Genomic DNA, 16,603 nt, shown 5'->3' with positions numbered 1-16,603 from the left:
TCAGGACATAAATTAATACTAGAGATAGCCCACTCTACCCCAGATGACCCCGACAATTCCACTATACGTACTATCATAGCTCTTAAGTTACGATGACTTTGGAAATGTTATAACAATATTTCTACGATTTATCCAGTACCACCAAGTGCAGATACTTCATCTCATTTGATACTAATAGAACGGTGAGGAAGATGTTCTCAATCCCATTTTACAGTCAAGGAGGTAGAGAATCAGAGAGGTCAGCTGCCTTCCAGTCAGGAAGCAAGCCAGAGTATGAACCCAAGCCCTGAGACTGAGAAGCCAATGTTCTTTATACCATATTTCAGATAAAGCTAGAGTTCTTTCAGCATAAGACATCAGCTATGACTTACATTCGTGCAAGGCAGTCAAAATATGTGTTGTGACACTGATGACTTTATTGCATAAATACCTGTAATGCACAGAAAGGAAAAGCTTTAGAAAAAAATCAACTACTGAATAGAGTATTAGTCAGGTCCTTACAAATAAATGTAGATGGATGGGATAAAAATAATTCCTACAGTTCTAGTTATCCAAATAGCAATAAAAATTACAAATGCAAATTTTAAACATATAAGCCCTTTACTTATTAACCCTGAAATAAAACAGTAAAAGATAAAAAATTTATATATGCTTCTTACCTTTAAAAAAAAAAAATCACACTAAAAAAAAAAAAAAAAAAAGAGCCACCATTCTTTATTGTAAAATGAACACCTGGCACCGGATCTTCTATTTTGATGGGAACTATTTCTGAAAAAGAATTATTTTACTTACCCTTTGTTTTTACAATGTAACAAATATAAACCTAAGGAAAATAAATTGAATGTAATAAATATTATCAAAACATTTAAAAATCATTCTCAAGCTAAAACTAAAAGACGCTCGTTGTGCTTTTAACAGCACAGATATCCAACTGCAAAAAACAAAGTTCATAAAAATTCACATTTCTTAAATGAAGAGAACTCATACTAAATTTTAAAAAGTTCAGTGAGATTTTTTTTTTCTGGTCACGATGGCGGAGTTAGGTAAATGCTAGGCTTGAATCTTCTCACAACCACATTGAAATTACAATTAAACTACAGAACAACCATCATTGAGAATTGCTTTAAGTCTAGCTGAACAGAAGTCCTACAACTAATGACATACAGAAGAAGACATGTCTAGACTGGTAGGAGGGAGAGAGATGTGGAACATGTGTGTGGCAGTTAAAAATCGGGAGGGATATCTCGACTGCAGAGGTCCCCCACTCATAAGCAAGGAATCCCAGGCCCAGACTGGGCTCCCCAGCTCAGGGTTCCAGTGCTGGGAAGAGAAGTCCCCACAACTTCTTGCTCTGAAAACCAGTGGAGACTGTAGCTGAGATGGAGGGCTGCTGGAGTCCCAGTTGCTTCTCATAAAGAGCATGTGCACGAACTTACTTGTTGACGACTCACTTGTTCTGAGCTCTGGTGCTGGGGCAGGGACATACCAGGAGATCTCAACTGTCTGGCTTCACGGAGAGGGCTGGAGGGGCAGCTTTCTCCAAGACAATAGTGCTGGCAGAATCCATTATTTCTGCGTGCCTCCTGGCTTGCAGCAATAGAAATGAAACATATCTGAGTCTCCAACAACCTGGTCAACACCTTTCACTGTGTGCTGGAGATACCCTGAGACCTCACTGCAGCCAACTTGAGGAACCACCCAAATTGCTTCCAGTGGCTCTTCCATACAAATGGCCTTGGCTCATGCTGCAGACTTTCCTAAAACCTCTCAAAGGCTCACAAACCCTGAACAAGCAGCATCTGGCCTCGGTGAGAACCTTAACTCTTCCTGAGCAGACCCAAGTCTGACACTAGCCGCAGTTAGTCTTGCTTCATGGTTTGTCCTTTCCCAGGCACCTGCAAGCCAAGCACAGATGACTGCCATTTACGGATTGTTCTGTGGCTCATGCGAGGTGGCCTGTGGCAGGGCACAGGCTGTGGCTAAACTTGACCTCCACTGGGGCCCCTCCCAGGAGGCCAGAGAACTGGCACGCCTGGTGACTGGCTTTGGACCCAAGCTGGAGCACCACCCAGCTGCCTCCATGAACGACACACCCAAGGGCTGACTGGGTAGGCACTAGAGCCCTGATAAAATAAATCATGCTCTGTAGGATCAGTGCCTGCACACCTCCTCCACTATAGTCATGGCCAGTCCTCATAACCAATGGGCCTGAAGGTCAATTTCTCCCATTGACATGCAAACAGCAACCAAGGGTCTACTACATCAGGAGGGCACACACAGCTCACACAAGGGACACACCTGGAGCACCTGGCTCGGGTGACCAGGAAGACTGTGCAACTGAGCCCCACAACACACCTACTACATAAGACCAGGAGACATAGCAGCCCTACATAGAAACAAACACAAGGAGGCACCTAAATAGGAAGACAAAGAAACGTCCCAAACAAAACAACAGAACAAAGCTTCAGGAAAAGAATTAATCAAAATGGAGACAAGTAATCTACCAGACACAGAGTTCCAAACACTGGTTATAAGGATGCTTAATGATCTCAGGGAGAACTTCAACAAAGAAATAGGAAACATAAAAATGGAGATAGAAAACACAAAAAAGAACTGATCAGAAATGAATAATACAGTAACTAAAATAAAGATTAGAGAGAATCAACAGATTAGATGAAGCAGAAGATACAATCAGTGATTTAAAAGATAAAGTAGAAAACATCCAACCAAAACAAAACAAAAAATCCAAAAAAATGAGGATAGTTTAAGGGGTCTCTACGATAACATCAAGTCTACCAACATTTGCATCATTGGGGTATCCAGAGAAAAGAAAACTAGGAACTGAAAAGGTGAAGGAATAATGATCGAAAACTAACCTGGTGAAGAAAATAGACACTCAAGTCCAGGAAGTGCACAGAGTCCCAAACAAGATGAACCCAAAGAAGTCCACACCAGGACATTTCATAATTAAAATACCAAAGAGAGAATCTTAAAAGCAGCAAGAGAAAGGCAATTAGTTACCTACAAGGGAGCTTCCGTAAGACTGTCAGCTTATTTCTCAACAAACTTTGCAGGCCAGAAGTACTGGTAGGATATATTCAAAGTCATGAAAAGCGAGGACCTATAACCAAGATTACTCTACCCAACAAAGCTATCAGTAAGAATCGAAAGAGGAGGAGCTAGAAAAAGAAAACAAACAAACAACAAAAAAACTAAAGGTGTTCATCACCACCAAAACAGCATTTCAAGAAATGTTAAGAGGAAGAGAAAGAGAAAGTAAAAAAAATGAGTAATAATATGGCAATAACTAGGTATCTATCAACAATTACTTTCTATGGAAGTGGATTAAATGTCCCAATGAAAAGATATGGATGGTGGTTGAATGGGTAAGAAAATAAGACCCTCACATATGTCGCCTATAAGAGACTTATTTCAGATCAAGAGTCACATACAGACTCTAAGTAAAAAATAGAAAAAGATATTTCATGAAAAGCAGGGGGAAAAAAAGTTGGGGTAACAATTCTTATACCAGCTAAAATAGACTTTAAAGGAAAGCCTACAATAAGAGACAAGGACCCAGGAATCTCACTTCTGGGCATTTATCTGAAGAAACCCAAAATGCTACTTTGAAGGGATAGATACATCCTTATGTTCATTGCAGCATTATTTACAACAGCCGAGGTATTGAGGCAACCTGGATGCCCATTAATGGATAAATGGATAAAGAAGAGGTCCACATATACAATGGAATATTAGCCAGCCATTATTTGTTTTTCTCTGACTTAACACCACTCAGCACCACACCCTCTAGGTGTTAAGTCAGAGAAACACAAATGCCATATAATTTCACTTACATGTGGAATCTAAAGAACAAAACAAACAAAACAGAAACAAACTGATAGAGAATATTTTGATGGCTGCCAGATGAGAGCGGGGTTGAGTGAGTGGGTAAAAAAGGGGAAGGGATTAAGAAGCACAAATTGGTAGTTACAAAATAATCATGGAGATATGAAGTGTAGCATATAGTCAATAATATTGTCATAACTATGTATCGTGTCAGGTGGGAACTAGATTTATTGGGGTGATCACTTCGTAAGATATTAATGTCTAATCACTATGTTGTACATGTGAAACTAATATAATATTGTATGTCAACTGTAATTGCAAAATTAAAATTTAAAAAGTAAAACAAATTCAGTGACATCTCTGAAATATGTATAACAAAAACGTATTTCTATATGCTAATTATATTTTAGCAACATTTTCTAGAGCAGCTATTTCTTAAAGCATTGAACAAGTTTATAAATACCTGAGCAATAATTGGTCTAGTTTGTACCTAGAGTGAGAAATCAAATTAAATTATTTATGATTCTATTATCTTTTTAACTAATGTGTACAAATTAAAAAGTAAGTAAAAATGTAAACTTAAGTACTTCCTGATCGGTTTGAGAATAATCTTTTTCTAATGGGGCAGGCATATATTTTAATAGTCACAGAAAAAAACAAAGACCATGATTGTAACAATGACTTGCTTTAAAAGTCAGGTAAATATTTATTTCATCTAACTTACAGAATTGTGGTTTCTTCTGTTAAAAAGTACATTAGGCTGTGTGTGCTACCTTATGCAAACTTGTCTGAGGCCAGTGAATGAACATATTTTATACTCCGTTGAGAGATTTTTATCAGTACACTTAAAGCAGCAGGGTGCATAATTAGGTATGCCTGCCATCTGCATAGCCCCCTCCAGGTGCTAGAGGCATTAGCTTTAATATTACCACAACATTAATTTTACTCCATTAATTTATGTCATTTGTCCTTTATTTCAAACTCAGATTGCCAAAACTAAAGCATTGAAGGTGATGACCCAATTCTGGTTTTAGTGAAAGCCTTAGAAACAAAATCTTAAACAACCTCATTAACTAAGAACACTTTTAAGAACAGAAATCGACTGGCTTGCACTCACATTTTAAAAAAGGAAGTCAATAAACAAAACCTTTCTGATTTTGGTGTAATAAGAGTTTTTCCAAAAAAAACAGTACATCCTGAGATCATTGTTTTAGGTGGCATTGACAAGGCACTAGAAAATGCTGAATCACATAATGAAAAAGATACTTTATTTTATTCCCTTTGAGTCCAGGGATGAGTCTACACTGAGTCATTAACACCATTCTAACATTTGCCGTTCATTCTCCCTTTCTAATGAGTTGAGCAGGAGTCGAGTTCTGATCCTTGTTAGGCCATAGTATCCTGATAGAATTTAATAACATGGCTGCTGCTCATAGTTACTTTATACTTATGGCAAATGATACTGTTTTTCCATTTAAAACACTGAGGTATAATCCCTCTTTTAAGCATATTTAAGTTAAAAGTTCATGTACTTTAAAGAAAAAAATTTTAATAGTAGAGCAATATGAGGATATGGAAAATATCACGAATGTTGTATGCAAAACTGAAATTTTGGTATAAGTTGATTTGATCTAACTTCACAAGAATAAGACATGATCATATAAAAATGAAAATTGAAGGCTATTAAATAAAACTATTGAATTTATATTACTCTATGTGTTCTAGGATATAACATGGACAACTACTATCATTTCTTGATAGCTTATCCTATACACGGTATCAATGGCTTATATACAGCTATCTCCCTTAATTTTCCAAAGCAAGGCGGATTTGCCAGTTTTACTGAACGGAATAAGGTATATTTAGGTTAATGAAATTTAGGGAAGTGGAGCATTGAATGCCAAATATTTCAAGGTAAACTCAAGCGCAAAATCTTAGTATCTAGTACACTGACAACAAAAGAAGAAAGAAAAAGTATGCTTTCCAAGGATTACTGTATCTGTTTCTGAAAATACGCACACACAGAGGAGGAGAGTGGGGGAGCTATGAAGAAAGGATAAAGTATTTGCAAACGACACAACCTTCTGAAAAAATGTCCAGGTTAAATGAACACATACAAGCTCCCTCTTCAAAGCTGCCTAAAGCAACCTTTTGATAGTACTTTTGGAAACCTCAAGAAACATTTCCAGTGAGAGAACTCTGAGACCATAACCACAGATTTTCCCTCCTTCTAGACAGAATTATTTTTAAGGGTCTACTACTGAACTTCAGTACTAGACTGATGAATACAATTCTTAGACAAATAATATAACGTAATTATTTTATAATTTACATCAAAATAGACAATATGTAATGCCTGTATTCTGAAGGGAAAGAGAAGCTGCAATGTGAAGTATACAAAAATTACTTTATGAACATTTGTTATGATTTTTCATGTTCTTTCATTTAGAAATTTTCTTCCTGCCAACATTTTTTTTCCCTCTTGAGGTAACAGAGGCCAATCTCACCCTTTAGAAAGGGGTAAAGTTGAACATTAATTCCTAGTAGACAAAGTTGAGGAACATCTTTTCACAAATCAAATGCATTCCAGAATACTCGTCACTAACAGAAACAACACACCAAGGCTGCTGAAAGCAGGTGATGATAGTTTTGACATTCCCACACCTCAACCAAAAAAAAAAAAAAAGGAAAAGAAAGAAAAGCCTATTGACTCCTCCCTGCAGGCATCCTTTCAACTTCTCCATTCTCTGACAAGAGATCTGAAGAAAGGCTCTAAATCATTGTGTGGCAGTCATTCTCAGACAATACAGATCCAAGGCCGCTTAGTACAGTATTGTGTCTCAGAGCCAGGAAGAGTTTCCTTTGCTTCTTCAAATCAATCAAAATCTGCTGTATCAAGATTCTCAAAAATAAAACAAACAAAAAAACCCTCTCTTTTTGCTTGTCTTATCTTTCATGAATTATAATCTTTTAATGCTTCCAATTCAATCTTTGTTCTGATGTATAAATTCTACGAACTTGCTACACACGTCATTGCTACTCCTGCTGTTACATATCAGCCAGAACTGAAGTTAAAACAGTTTATCATCATCCTTTTGGAGGAGTCACAAAGAACACCAGAAGTGTGTGGTCTTCTTCAGTGTGATTTAATAGTACAATCATTTATATTGAACCAATTATGGTCAATCCATGGTCTTGAGTTGTACATGGCATTAAAATTACAATGCTCATCTATTCAAACTCTTTACTCAAACATCTCCTTTTTTTAGCACATAGAAGTCTTACATTTCCAGGAAAAAAAAAGAAAAAAATATATATATATGAAGAATACATTATACATTTCAGGCACTTCTCTCCAAGGGTGATGAATCTATATTCTTTTCCTCTCAATCTTTTTACCCCTCCCTTCACGTTCTCTAATTTTATTAATTAATAGCAATTCAGGAGGAGAGCTTTTCCCAAGTGTTTTTATATCCCTACAATAGCATTCCCACTGTTTGTTTTTTGCATTAAGTATGAAGGCTGCAGCTAGCTACCTGAACAAGGTAATAGCATGAAATGAATCATTACTATATTTTAATCATTCATATGTTCAACATGCATGTATAGAGCCACACACAATAATAGCTAAGGATTTAAAAACAGTGAAGATACTGCATTAGTTTCCCAGGGCTTCCTAACAAAATGCCACAAACTAGATGGCTTATAGCAACATAAATTCATTCTTTCATAGTTCTGTAGTTCTGGAGGCCAGAAGAAATCGAGGTAGAAACAGGACCACGTTCCATCTAAAGACCTTAGATAAAAATCCTTCCTTGCTTCTTCCAGCTTCTGGTGTCCCTTGAAGTTCTTTGGTGTTTGTTTTTGTTTTCTTTCCTTCGTCTTTACATGGCTTCCTTTTAAGGATTTAGGGCCCACCATAGTCTAGTATGACCTCAACTCAGCTTAACTATTACATCTGCAAAGACCCTATTTCCATAGGTCATGTTCAGAGGTTCTTGGTGGACATGAATTTTGGGGGGATGCTATTCAGGCTAGTACAGGTATCCATCCAGCTGTTCTTCTTGGGGTATTGCCACATATTTACTCCAACTTTAACTTGGTTGGTTAACTTCCACAAAAATCTCGTTGGTTAAAACTTGCACAAGAGGGTAGTGCAGCTTTCAGTAGCCTAGTTGGCATATCCTCATGACAGACCTTTAAGTGATGACTAAGAAGCCAGATGTCTCACTGGGATACTAAAATAAATTCTGTTCCATCAAGTACCTGGGTTTACAATGAACGGTGAAGGACAGTATTGACCGAATTGTCACAATGTGTAGTTTTGTTCATTCATTTCTTGTAACTAAGAATCACAGAATTCTTATATTTTAGAACGAGATACAAGGTTTGAGATAAAGTAACCTATCATTTTACAGAGGAGATGAACCAGAAGGAATGCACATGTTCATTAGCTAATTAGGTGCAGAACCAGTAGAACAAAGGCTCCCCAATTCCTTGCTCAGTTTTCAAATTAGACTTTTCATATTTGTTAATATAAACAATTTTCATTAAGATTTTCCATCTGAACAGACTTCAGCTCTTGACAAACCTAAAGAGCAAGTTAAAATATCACTGCATTAATGGCATCTCTGAAAAATGTATACAGGCAGGACACTTCATTTTCTACAATGCTGTTCATCTTCCTCTGCTCCACGAGTAGTCTACACGAATCTTTAGCATTAGTAAAATTTCTGGATGTAAAAAATACTGAGCTTTTCCTAATAATGTCCAAAATTCCTGTAATTGTAACTATGGACACCATATGTTCAATTAAACATAAAACAATTTTAAATTATAAATCTTGAACAATGTAATAAAGCTTTTCCCCAGAAGAAAAAACAAACAAAAATATACGTCTGCTTCTTTATTCGTGCACCATGAAACTTCTTATTTATTCACTTCAAATCTGCATTTACACAAAAGTGGTGTAATAAAATATCTGTACACTACTTCTGTTACAAATATAGATAATATTTAAAGTGACTTTATATATTCTAATGTAGGAGTTTCACGCTCTAAAATGGGAATGAACACATGATAATTCCTCACCAGTTGTCTCAATAAACAGCTCCATCTGTTTCCCTTAGTCTTAAACTATTGTATTATAAGATGTTAATATAAGGCAATGAAATGAAGTTATGTTAATCCCCTTAATTTTTCTATCAATTTTCTAGTGGCATACAACCAAAATAATTACTAACACATTGCTTTTTTCTCTGTCATTAAGATTAATACTAACTGAAAACCAACTGCACAGCGCGCTAACACATTTTTAGTGTTGCATCAGTTAAAACCAGCACTAAAGATTCTGAGAGGGTTCTATGTTTCCCCATGGTTAGCACGGCTGCTTTCTAGAGAAACAACAGTCAATGAGCGCAGCATCATCATTTTACTTATAGAAACATGGAAATATTTTGTAACAGGTCAAAAATGAAAATGAACATTGAGATGTGCGTTCAGTATTTTCTTTGCAAACGTAGAGACGTTGCTTTAGATATTTGCTCTTTACTCAATCTTAAGACTACCATTTTAGGAGGAAAATACATATATATATATTAAAGGTGGGGAGTTTCAATTTTTTTATAATATTCAAAATTTTTAAAAACAGTATTTTTAAAGATTCTCAAGATAATTTTTTTTTGTTTTGTTTTGTTAGAAATAGGGAAGAGAAGGTAGACTGAGAAAACAAGGTGTTTTTATAAAACTCGGTTTTTATCTTTTATTTTATATTTTCATTTTTCACCCTAGTGTACCGAAGCCATTTCTCTTAGCTTAGCTTCAGAATTATTTTTTTCTTCCTCTACTAACCAGTTTAGCACATAATAACTTTTGCCCCATGATGATAAAATGTCAGCTATCTTCATGAGGACAGACTGGATTTAAGTATGCAAACATTCCTACCTTTGAATTTATGTTCACAGTACACAAGGAGAAAGGAAAAAATGATGCTAGGTTATAAGAAAATCATTTCCATATGAGAGCAACAAATTTAAATGATAACTTTTCCCTACAGTTTTGAAGAGCACGATGAACAGAGCATGGGAAAAGTGATCAAAAAGACCAGTTCCATTCTCTTTCCAGGGTGGGATGTGAGTGAGGGGTTGAGTTGGTTCAATTCTGGCCGCCGCTTCAGGAAAGAACCATCAAAGTGACGGTGCCTTTTGTCCGCTTGAGGATGGCAACGGCTTCTTCATGGGTCACCCCTTCTAGACTCTGCCCATTGACAGCGATGATCTGATCACCCCTCTTTAAACGCCCATCTTCAGAGGCTGCTCCCTGAAATTATAAAGTAGGCTTGTTTACTTCTCAAAACAAGTAGTTTTGTGAGCAAAAACTACTGCCTCACAGCTATACGGCAGAAAGGAACTGAACAAGAATTTAAATTGCTATGCATGCACACACACATTACTCTCAATGCTGCGTGGGTGAGCCACAGCCATTAAGCAATGGTGACCATACACAAAGGAGGCCTTTCTCCCAAACGGTTTGAGCACCGAAATTCTTATCTGAGAGAGAATTTAGCAGTAGATACATGAGTTGGATGTTTTTTTTGGCTGTTCGGCACAGCAGGTAGGAACTCAAATTAATAACACTATTTGGAAATTTGCCTAGTAGGGATGATTTCAAAGAATCCAGTATTTTTTTTGTTTTGTTTTTATCCTTTTAAGAAGACCTATAGAAAGAAAACAATGGATTAGGTACGAACAAAAGCAGTTTTACAGGAGAGGGCATGAGGGCCATGGAACCCAAAGATATGCAGAAGCATACAGCCCACATGCAGTTGACCAGGGCAGGACAAGGCACACCTCCTCCTAATTTTAATTCTATTTCTTTCTGTGGTTTTAAAAAGGCAGCTCAAGCTTGTTGGTTCTTTACTTCCCAAGGGTAGATGGAGTCTTCCGTATTTTTTACGGGCCCTAAACGATTAAGATTAAACACAGACATTGCTGTTTAAAAAAGAATCCCATCTTAAAGCATGCTTATGGTAGGCAATTATGCAATTAAATATAAGATTAAAATATGGGAAAGTTAATGAGGAATCCATAATGATGAAATTCTTAAAATATGTTCTAACTAGCATGCCTTAAATAAATTGTTCCAAGGCTGAAGAAAAGGACTGCATGACTCTTCTATTCACTGGCAAATGCTGTTTGTATTTTTGGACATACCAATGGCTGTTAAAAATCTCATAAATTAAGCCTATAGCTTGACTGCTATAGATTCAGCACTTTAAATTGGTTAAAAATAATATATTTTTTTCAAAACAATAAAACAAAACTGCCCTTGGTAGGCACTTCACAGGACCATAGCACTAATCTCAAGCTCCTGTATCAAATCTTTTAATAGGTTTTATGTAAGTTTTATCCCTTTGCACTGTAAAATTTTGAAATTCTGGATTTTCTCCTACAGGAAATTTTGCCCAATTTTGTAGCTGCTCCTGAAAAAATGTCTTAAGAACATATTAACAATAATTATATGGGTTTAAATTACGTTAATAGCTTCACCAGTGTTGCAATAACTTCATCATATTCTAAACATTCTTAACATAGAATAGGTTACTATATAATTACAACTCTATACTAATGGTTTTCCTCTTTTTTTTTTTTTTTTTTTTTAATTGAATCCCTTAAGTGCAAATGCTGATTTACTGTAGGTGATAGAGCTTCTGGATACCCTTCACTTTTTTTTAGTTATTATTTTTCTATTTTATTCAACGAAATTAAACTGCAAAATAAATGCCCTATTAATCTGCATATGTTTTATGTACATTTCCGTGCCTGTTCTATATTTCACAACAACAATGCAAAGAAAAAGATATGCCAGCAGTTTACAGCATACATATTTAAAATGTCCCATTTTCAAAAGATATTCAATCATATGCAACTTGTGTTCAAAGGGGAAAGAAAAGGCATTACTGTCTAACTGTAAAGTCCATTAATATTTTCATGTATATTGTCAAGAATTCCCATGGAATTTCAACTTGGGCCTATTTTTCTTTAAACACTACTAACCCTCAAATTGGACAAAAATATTTAATGACCTGTTCCTACAGGGACTTCCAAAAGAAAATGATCAACTGTTAACCATTTGGCGTTACCTCAGGCCATAAACTAATAAGCCAGCTGCTGACCACTCTTAATGAATGTTCGGGGGGGAGAGGGTGGTTAAAATTTGCAAGCTTACCTTCGCAAACACTGTTTTAATATAAATGGGTAAGTCTCCATGAGGGCTGCCATATCCTCCCACTATACTGAAGCCTAAGCCATCTGGTCCTCGGTCTAGTGTAATAGACTTACACTGTGGAGGTCTACAGTGAAAGGAAGGAAAAAAGAAGTTTTTGGATTAAAAAAACAGGTTTTATGGTGATTCTGTAAGTTATGGATTATCTGACATCCACATAGAACTAGCATCATTCTTTGTGTTACTGCTAGCATGTTATGGGTATTTTGGGGTTGCTTAAATGGTCAGTCATTGTATACTGTACTCAGCATTTCAAATTTATATCAACTAATGAAATTCTATGTAAAACCCAAATTCTATTACTCATTTACAGTTCTCCCACACTAACACATTCACAGCATGTTTTCATGGCAAGGAGAAGCTCCTTCTTTTCCCAGTTTATTTAAAGTGAAAGGGTTAAAGTGCAGATGACCATCACGGAATAAGTCATCAGTATTCCCAAACTCAGAGAGAAAATCGAGTATAAACAATGTAAAAGCTGCATCAAATTATTCAAAAAGTTCTAATATGCTCCTCCCTTCTCCTCTATGTTCTAATTCTTTTCTACTCAAGCGTTGACTAACTTGAATTTTTTAAAATCAAAAGATGACTTATGAATAGGCAATGGTGGCATTTTTCAAAGGGCAAATCTGACTTGTTCCGTGTCACACAGGATAGGATATCAAGAGTAAAACGTTTGCCCCCAAAAATCTCAAGAGATGAAAATGTTGGATGGGCAGTGATGCCTATCTATCTTTAATAAACTAAATCCATGCCATAATTATTTAACAGCTTAGAAACACTTAGTTTTCGTAGCTCATACCTCATCGCCTATTATTTCACCTTTATGTGAGTCGTAGGGACATACAAACCATAAGACATGAGCGTACCCTAAATCATCCTGAAATATACTGCTTGATGTCAACCCAGTGAAAGAAAGGCTGGAACTGGCAGCCTCCTGCTGATGCCCTGTGACCACACTCACATCTCCTCCAGCAACCACCTGTGCACAGGAGAAAGACAGAGAGAAAACACATACTCATGTGGCTGGAGACATCAGTAATTCTTCTTCAGAAAGAGCACTCGGATTAAATCATGTATTTTACTCTCCATTTAATCATTTCTGTTAACATAATGTACAACTAAAGAAAAGGAAATTTCACACGGTCCAGAGGCCTCTTTAATTGACAGTACAAATATTCTACTAATTCAATTCTACCAAATTCTCTGATGCTTTTCAAACATGCTCTCTTATGCAATTAATTTTTAAAGATCTTTAGAATACAAGCCAGTCACTCACATCACTTAAAATTCTAACAATTGATCATTTACTACTAAGACCGTGTATTTTTTTCCCTTAGATAAATAGCGTGAAACAATAAATGCATCAGAATAAATGCGGCAGAATGTGTTTTCTTACAGACTTTCTTGGAACTCTCAATGTAATCATTTATGTGCAAATGAAATATTAAATAATAGCAGGATATTTAAGCATTTTTACTGCTTTAACATCAAAGCTCAAGTGTCCTCAAGCTACCCATATTCTGAATAGTGCGTGGGATAAAAATCCTACCTGCATCTCAATGGAGCCAGAGGCATTTTTCAGTAAGTTAACTGCTTGGGTGTGAGTCATCCCCTCGGTGGATGCGCCACAGATAGTAACAATCCTATCCCCAACCTGCAAGGAAAGAACCATCTGCTAAGGCAGCCATGGAGAGAGTGACACTGACACCTGAACAACCATTTCCTTCTCTACCTTGCACATCACAATATACTGTTATCAGCAATGGAAATCTACCCAAGGAAACCATTTATGCCAAGAAGCATAAAAAGAAGCTGCACATAAAGACTGAGCTCTATATATAGTCTTTAGGAGAAGGGGGAAAATCATTCTTCCTTTATCTTCATTTTTCCTTGGTAAGACATTGCTTCCAATTAAATGAATACAATATCTGATGTCATTTGGAAACCAGAATTTCTCTGGACATCATTATTATACACATTAGATGTGACTCTATGGCAGGGATGTGCAAAGGGTGGTCCAAAGGCTAAGTCTCTGGCTCACTGATGATTTTGATTAATAAAATTTGCTTGGAAGACAGCTGTGCTTATTTACTGGCTTTCACTGCGCAGAGTTGAGTAGTTGTAACAGAAACCTGTATGACCCACAAAGCCTAAAATATTCACTATTTGGTTCATCACGGAAAAGTTTTCTGACCCCTATGCTACGTGTAACAATCAACTTTTAAGTGTTGGTCATAAATTTAAATATCATAGGAGATTGAACCATTACCAATTTAGAGACTATTTTAACTAAGAGGTGGTTACATTTCGAGACCCCCTCATGTGTCAATTGACACATGAGGCCATACAAGATATTACTTTACACTTTAAATGGAATATTCACATGATTTTGCAGCTGAATAGCTAGCATAAAGCTCTACATTTGGATAATCCCTCAACTTGGAAGAAAGTTTTGTACAGTTTTCAACAATTTAAGTCACATTTATATTGAACTTCTGCAAAATTGATAAACTAATCCAACATAAATGATAAATTTTCAATTTAATAAAGTTTAATTGGCATCTAAACCAATGAAATATGTAAGGAAAAAAATTTTCACCTCATACTGGTATTCATAAACACTTTCTGTTATCTTTTAACTTTTTCCACAGAGTTTCAAACAGGTAAAAAATATTATGAAATAACAGTAAACAACAGTAGGGGGGAGGGAGGTGGTAGATGAGGGTAAAAGGGATCAAATACATGGTGATGAAAGAACTGACTTCTGGGAGGTGAACACACAATGTGATAATATAGAGGATGTATTACAAAATTGTATACCAGAAACCTATGTAACTTTACTAACAATTGTCACCCCAATAAACTTTAATTAAAAATAAATAAATAAACAAACAACAGTAAATCTTCCCATTTAATTTACTTGCAAATTTGCATGCAATAGCAAATTCTACTCTCTTTTAATTTTCTTCATCTTTCATTCAAAGCAAGTCCTGCTGTGACTGGGTTACCTGGTTCAAAAGCAGATAGACATTTAAAACTGCCTACAATAGGTGGCCAGATTCAGAGGGATTATCAAAACTCTTGCCAAATTTGCTAGGGATACCAGGGCTATTAGTAACACTTACTCTGAGTTTCTGGGTCTGAGCTGCAACACCATTCGGATGCATCATTGCAATAAATATAGGAACATCACCAAGTGGGCTGCCCACTCCTCCAGCAATGCTGATTCCCAGTGAGTCACCAGGCCCCTGTCACGGAAGAGAGAATATTTTGGTCAATGTGATATTTTTAATTGACTTTTGGTTCCTTTGGCACAATATTCTATAGTTTACTCTGATCCTCTAGGTGTGAGGGTGGAAAATAAACCTCAAGAAAATCGCATTACTTTACGTGACAAAGGTCCTTGGTGAGATTTAAGAAAATAAGCATCTGTTCAGGAAGTAAAAGAAATCGCACATAGTAAGTGAAAATCGTGTTGTGGGACTGATGAAAAGAAGTTAAACTGATGAAGTGAAAAGGGCACCATATCTGGAATCAGAGACTTGCGTTCAAGGCCAGGAACCCACACTTACAAACTCTGGGACCTGGACCAAGTCTGCTCCTCTCAGTGAATCACTAGATCGTCACTGACAAAGTGGAAAGGACATTACCTCTCACAAAGGGCTGCAGGAAACATTCAATGAGACAGTGATGGATAGCACAGAGTGTCTCATGAATGTTCAGCACATGGTAAAGGCTCAATACATCATAGCTGCTTTTATTTCTCTCTTGGGCATGGCTGTCAGGGAAATCTGTTTCAGGAGAATAGGGAGAATCTGTTGAAGGCAAAGGCCCACTTATGAGAAGTATGAGAAGTGAGAGCTGGGCATTCTACTGTATGGAGTGAGCTGTTGCCATTTTTGGCAATACAAAATATGCCAACACTGATTTTTCAAACAAGGTACTACGGTCAGGAAATTCAGCAAAGACTGTATTGTGCTATTTCGATTGTGTAGAATACGTAATTTTTCAGATGGTACTATTGAAAAAGTAAGACAGCTACCAGGAAAATACACATACAGATGCCTCTGAAGTCTACAAAGCTTGCATTGTTTTCTTTCCCAAGTTACCTTTTTTATTTCAAGTGTTCTTAATCCCTGTATTTCAGATGTCACTATAAAGGTAAAAAGGAGATAATATGGTTATTAAGGCATTTTTTTATGTCCATTTAAATTTTAGTCAATGTCTAGAGCTGGATGGGACTAAGTGAGATACTCTTTTTTTAAGGGTTTTCAAAGTTGCTAGTACACGTGATTAAATTTGTCTCACATAGGAACTCTTTATTTCTCCAGCTGGAAAAATGCACACACCATCCCATTTCTCCCCTCTTATTTTAAGCATTGATTATATAACTGTATAATCTACTTTGCGTGAATCAAGGACAGAATGTGCTTTGGATAGAAAGACAAATGTGCACAGCTGAGAAGAATAA

The 16,603-nt window shown here is 36.4% G+C and overlaps 1 protein-coding gene across 18 annotated transcripts in view; it reads right to left on the bottom strand.

Moving 5' to 3' along the window:
- Positions 1–9,610: 9,610 nt before the first annotated feature.
- MPDZ (multiple PDZ domain crumbs cell polarity complex component) overlaps positions 9,611–16,603 on the bottom strand; it is a 154,593-nt gene continuing 147,600 nt past the window's right edge. For all 18 annotated transcript variants that reach the window (XM_033122846.1, XM_033122849.1, XM_033122857.1 and 15 more), the window contains 6 exons: positions 16,242–16,285; positions 15,258–15,380; positions 13,682–13,786; positions 12,999–13,111; positions 12,073–12,196; positions 9,611–10,164 (listed from right to left, as the gene is read on the bottom strand). In XM_033122846.1, coding sequence (XP_032978737.1) covers positions 10,018–10,164; positions 12,073–12,196; positions 12,999–13,111; positions 13,682–13,786; positions 15,258–15,380; positions 16,242–16,285 — 656 coding nt within the window. In that variant the 3' untranslated portion in view covers positions 9,611–10,017. The remainder of the gene's footprint in view (positions 10,165–12,072; positions 12,197–12,998; positions 13,112–13,681; positions 13,787–15,257; positions 15,381–16,241; positions 16,286–16,603) is intronic.

Source organism: Rhinolophus ferrumequinum, chromosome 12 (genome assembly GCF_004115265.2).
Source record: "Rhinolophus ferrumequinum isolate MPI-CBG mRhiFer1 chromosome 12, mRhiFer1_v1.p, whole genome shotgun sequence".
Classification (NCBI taxonomy): domain Eukaryota; kingdom Metazoa; phylum Chordata; class Mammalia; order Chiroptera; family Rhinolophidae; genus Rhinolophus; species Rhinolophus ferrumequinum.
Note: the sequence above shows the minus strand (reverse complement) of the source record. Positions and strands in the feature narration are given on the sequence as shown.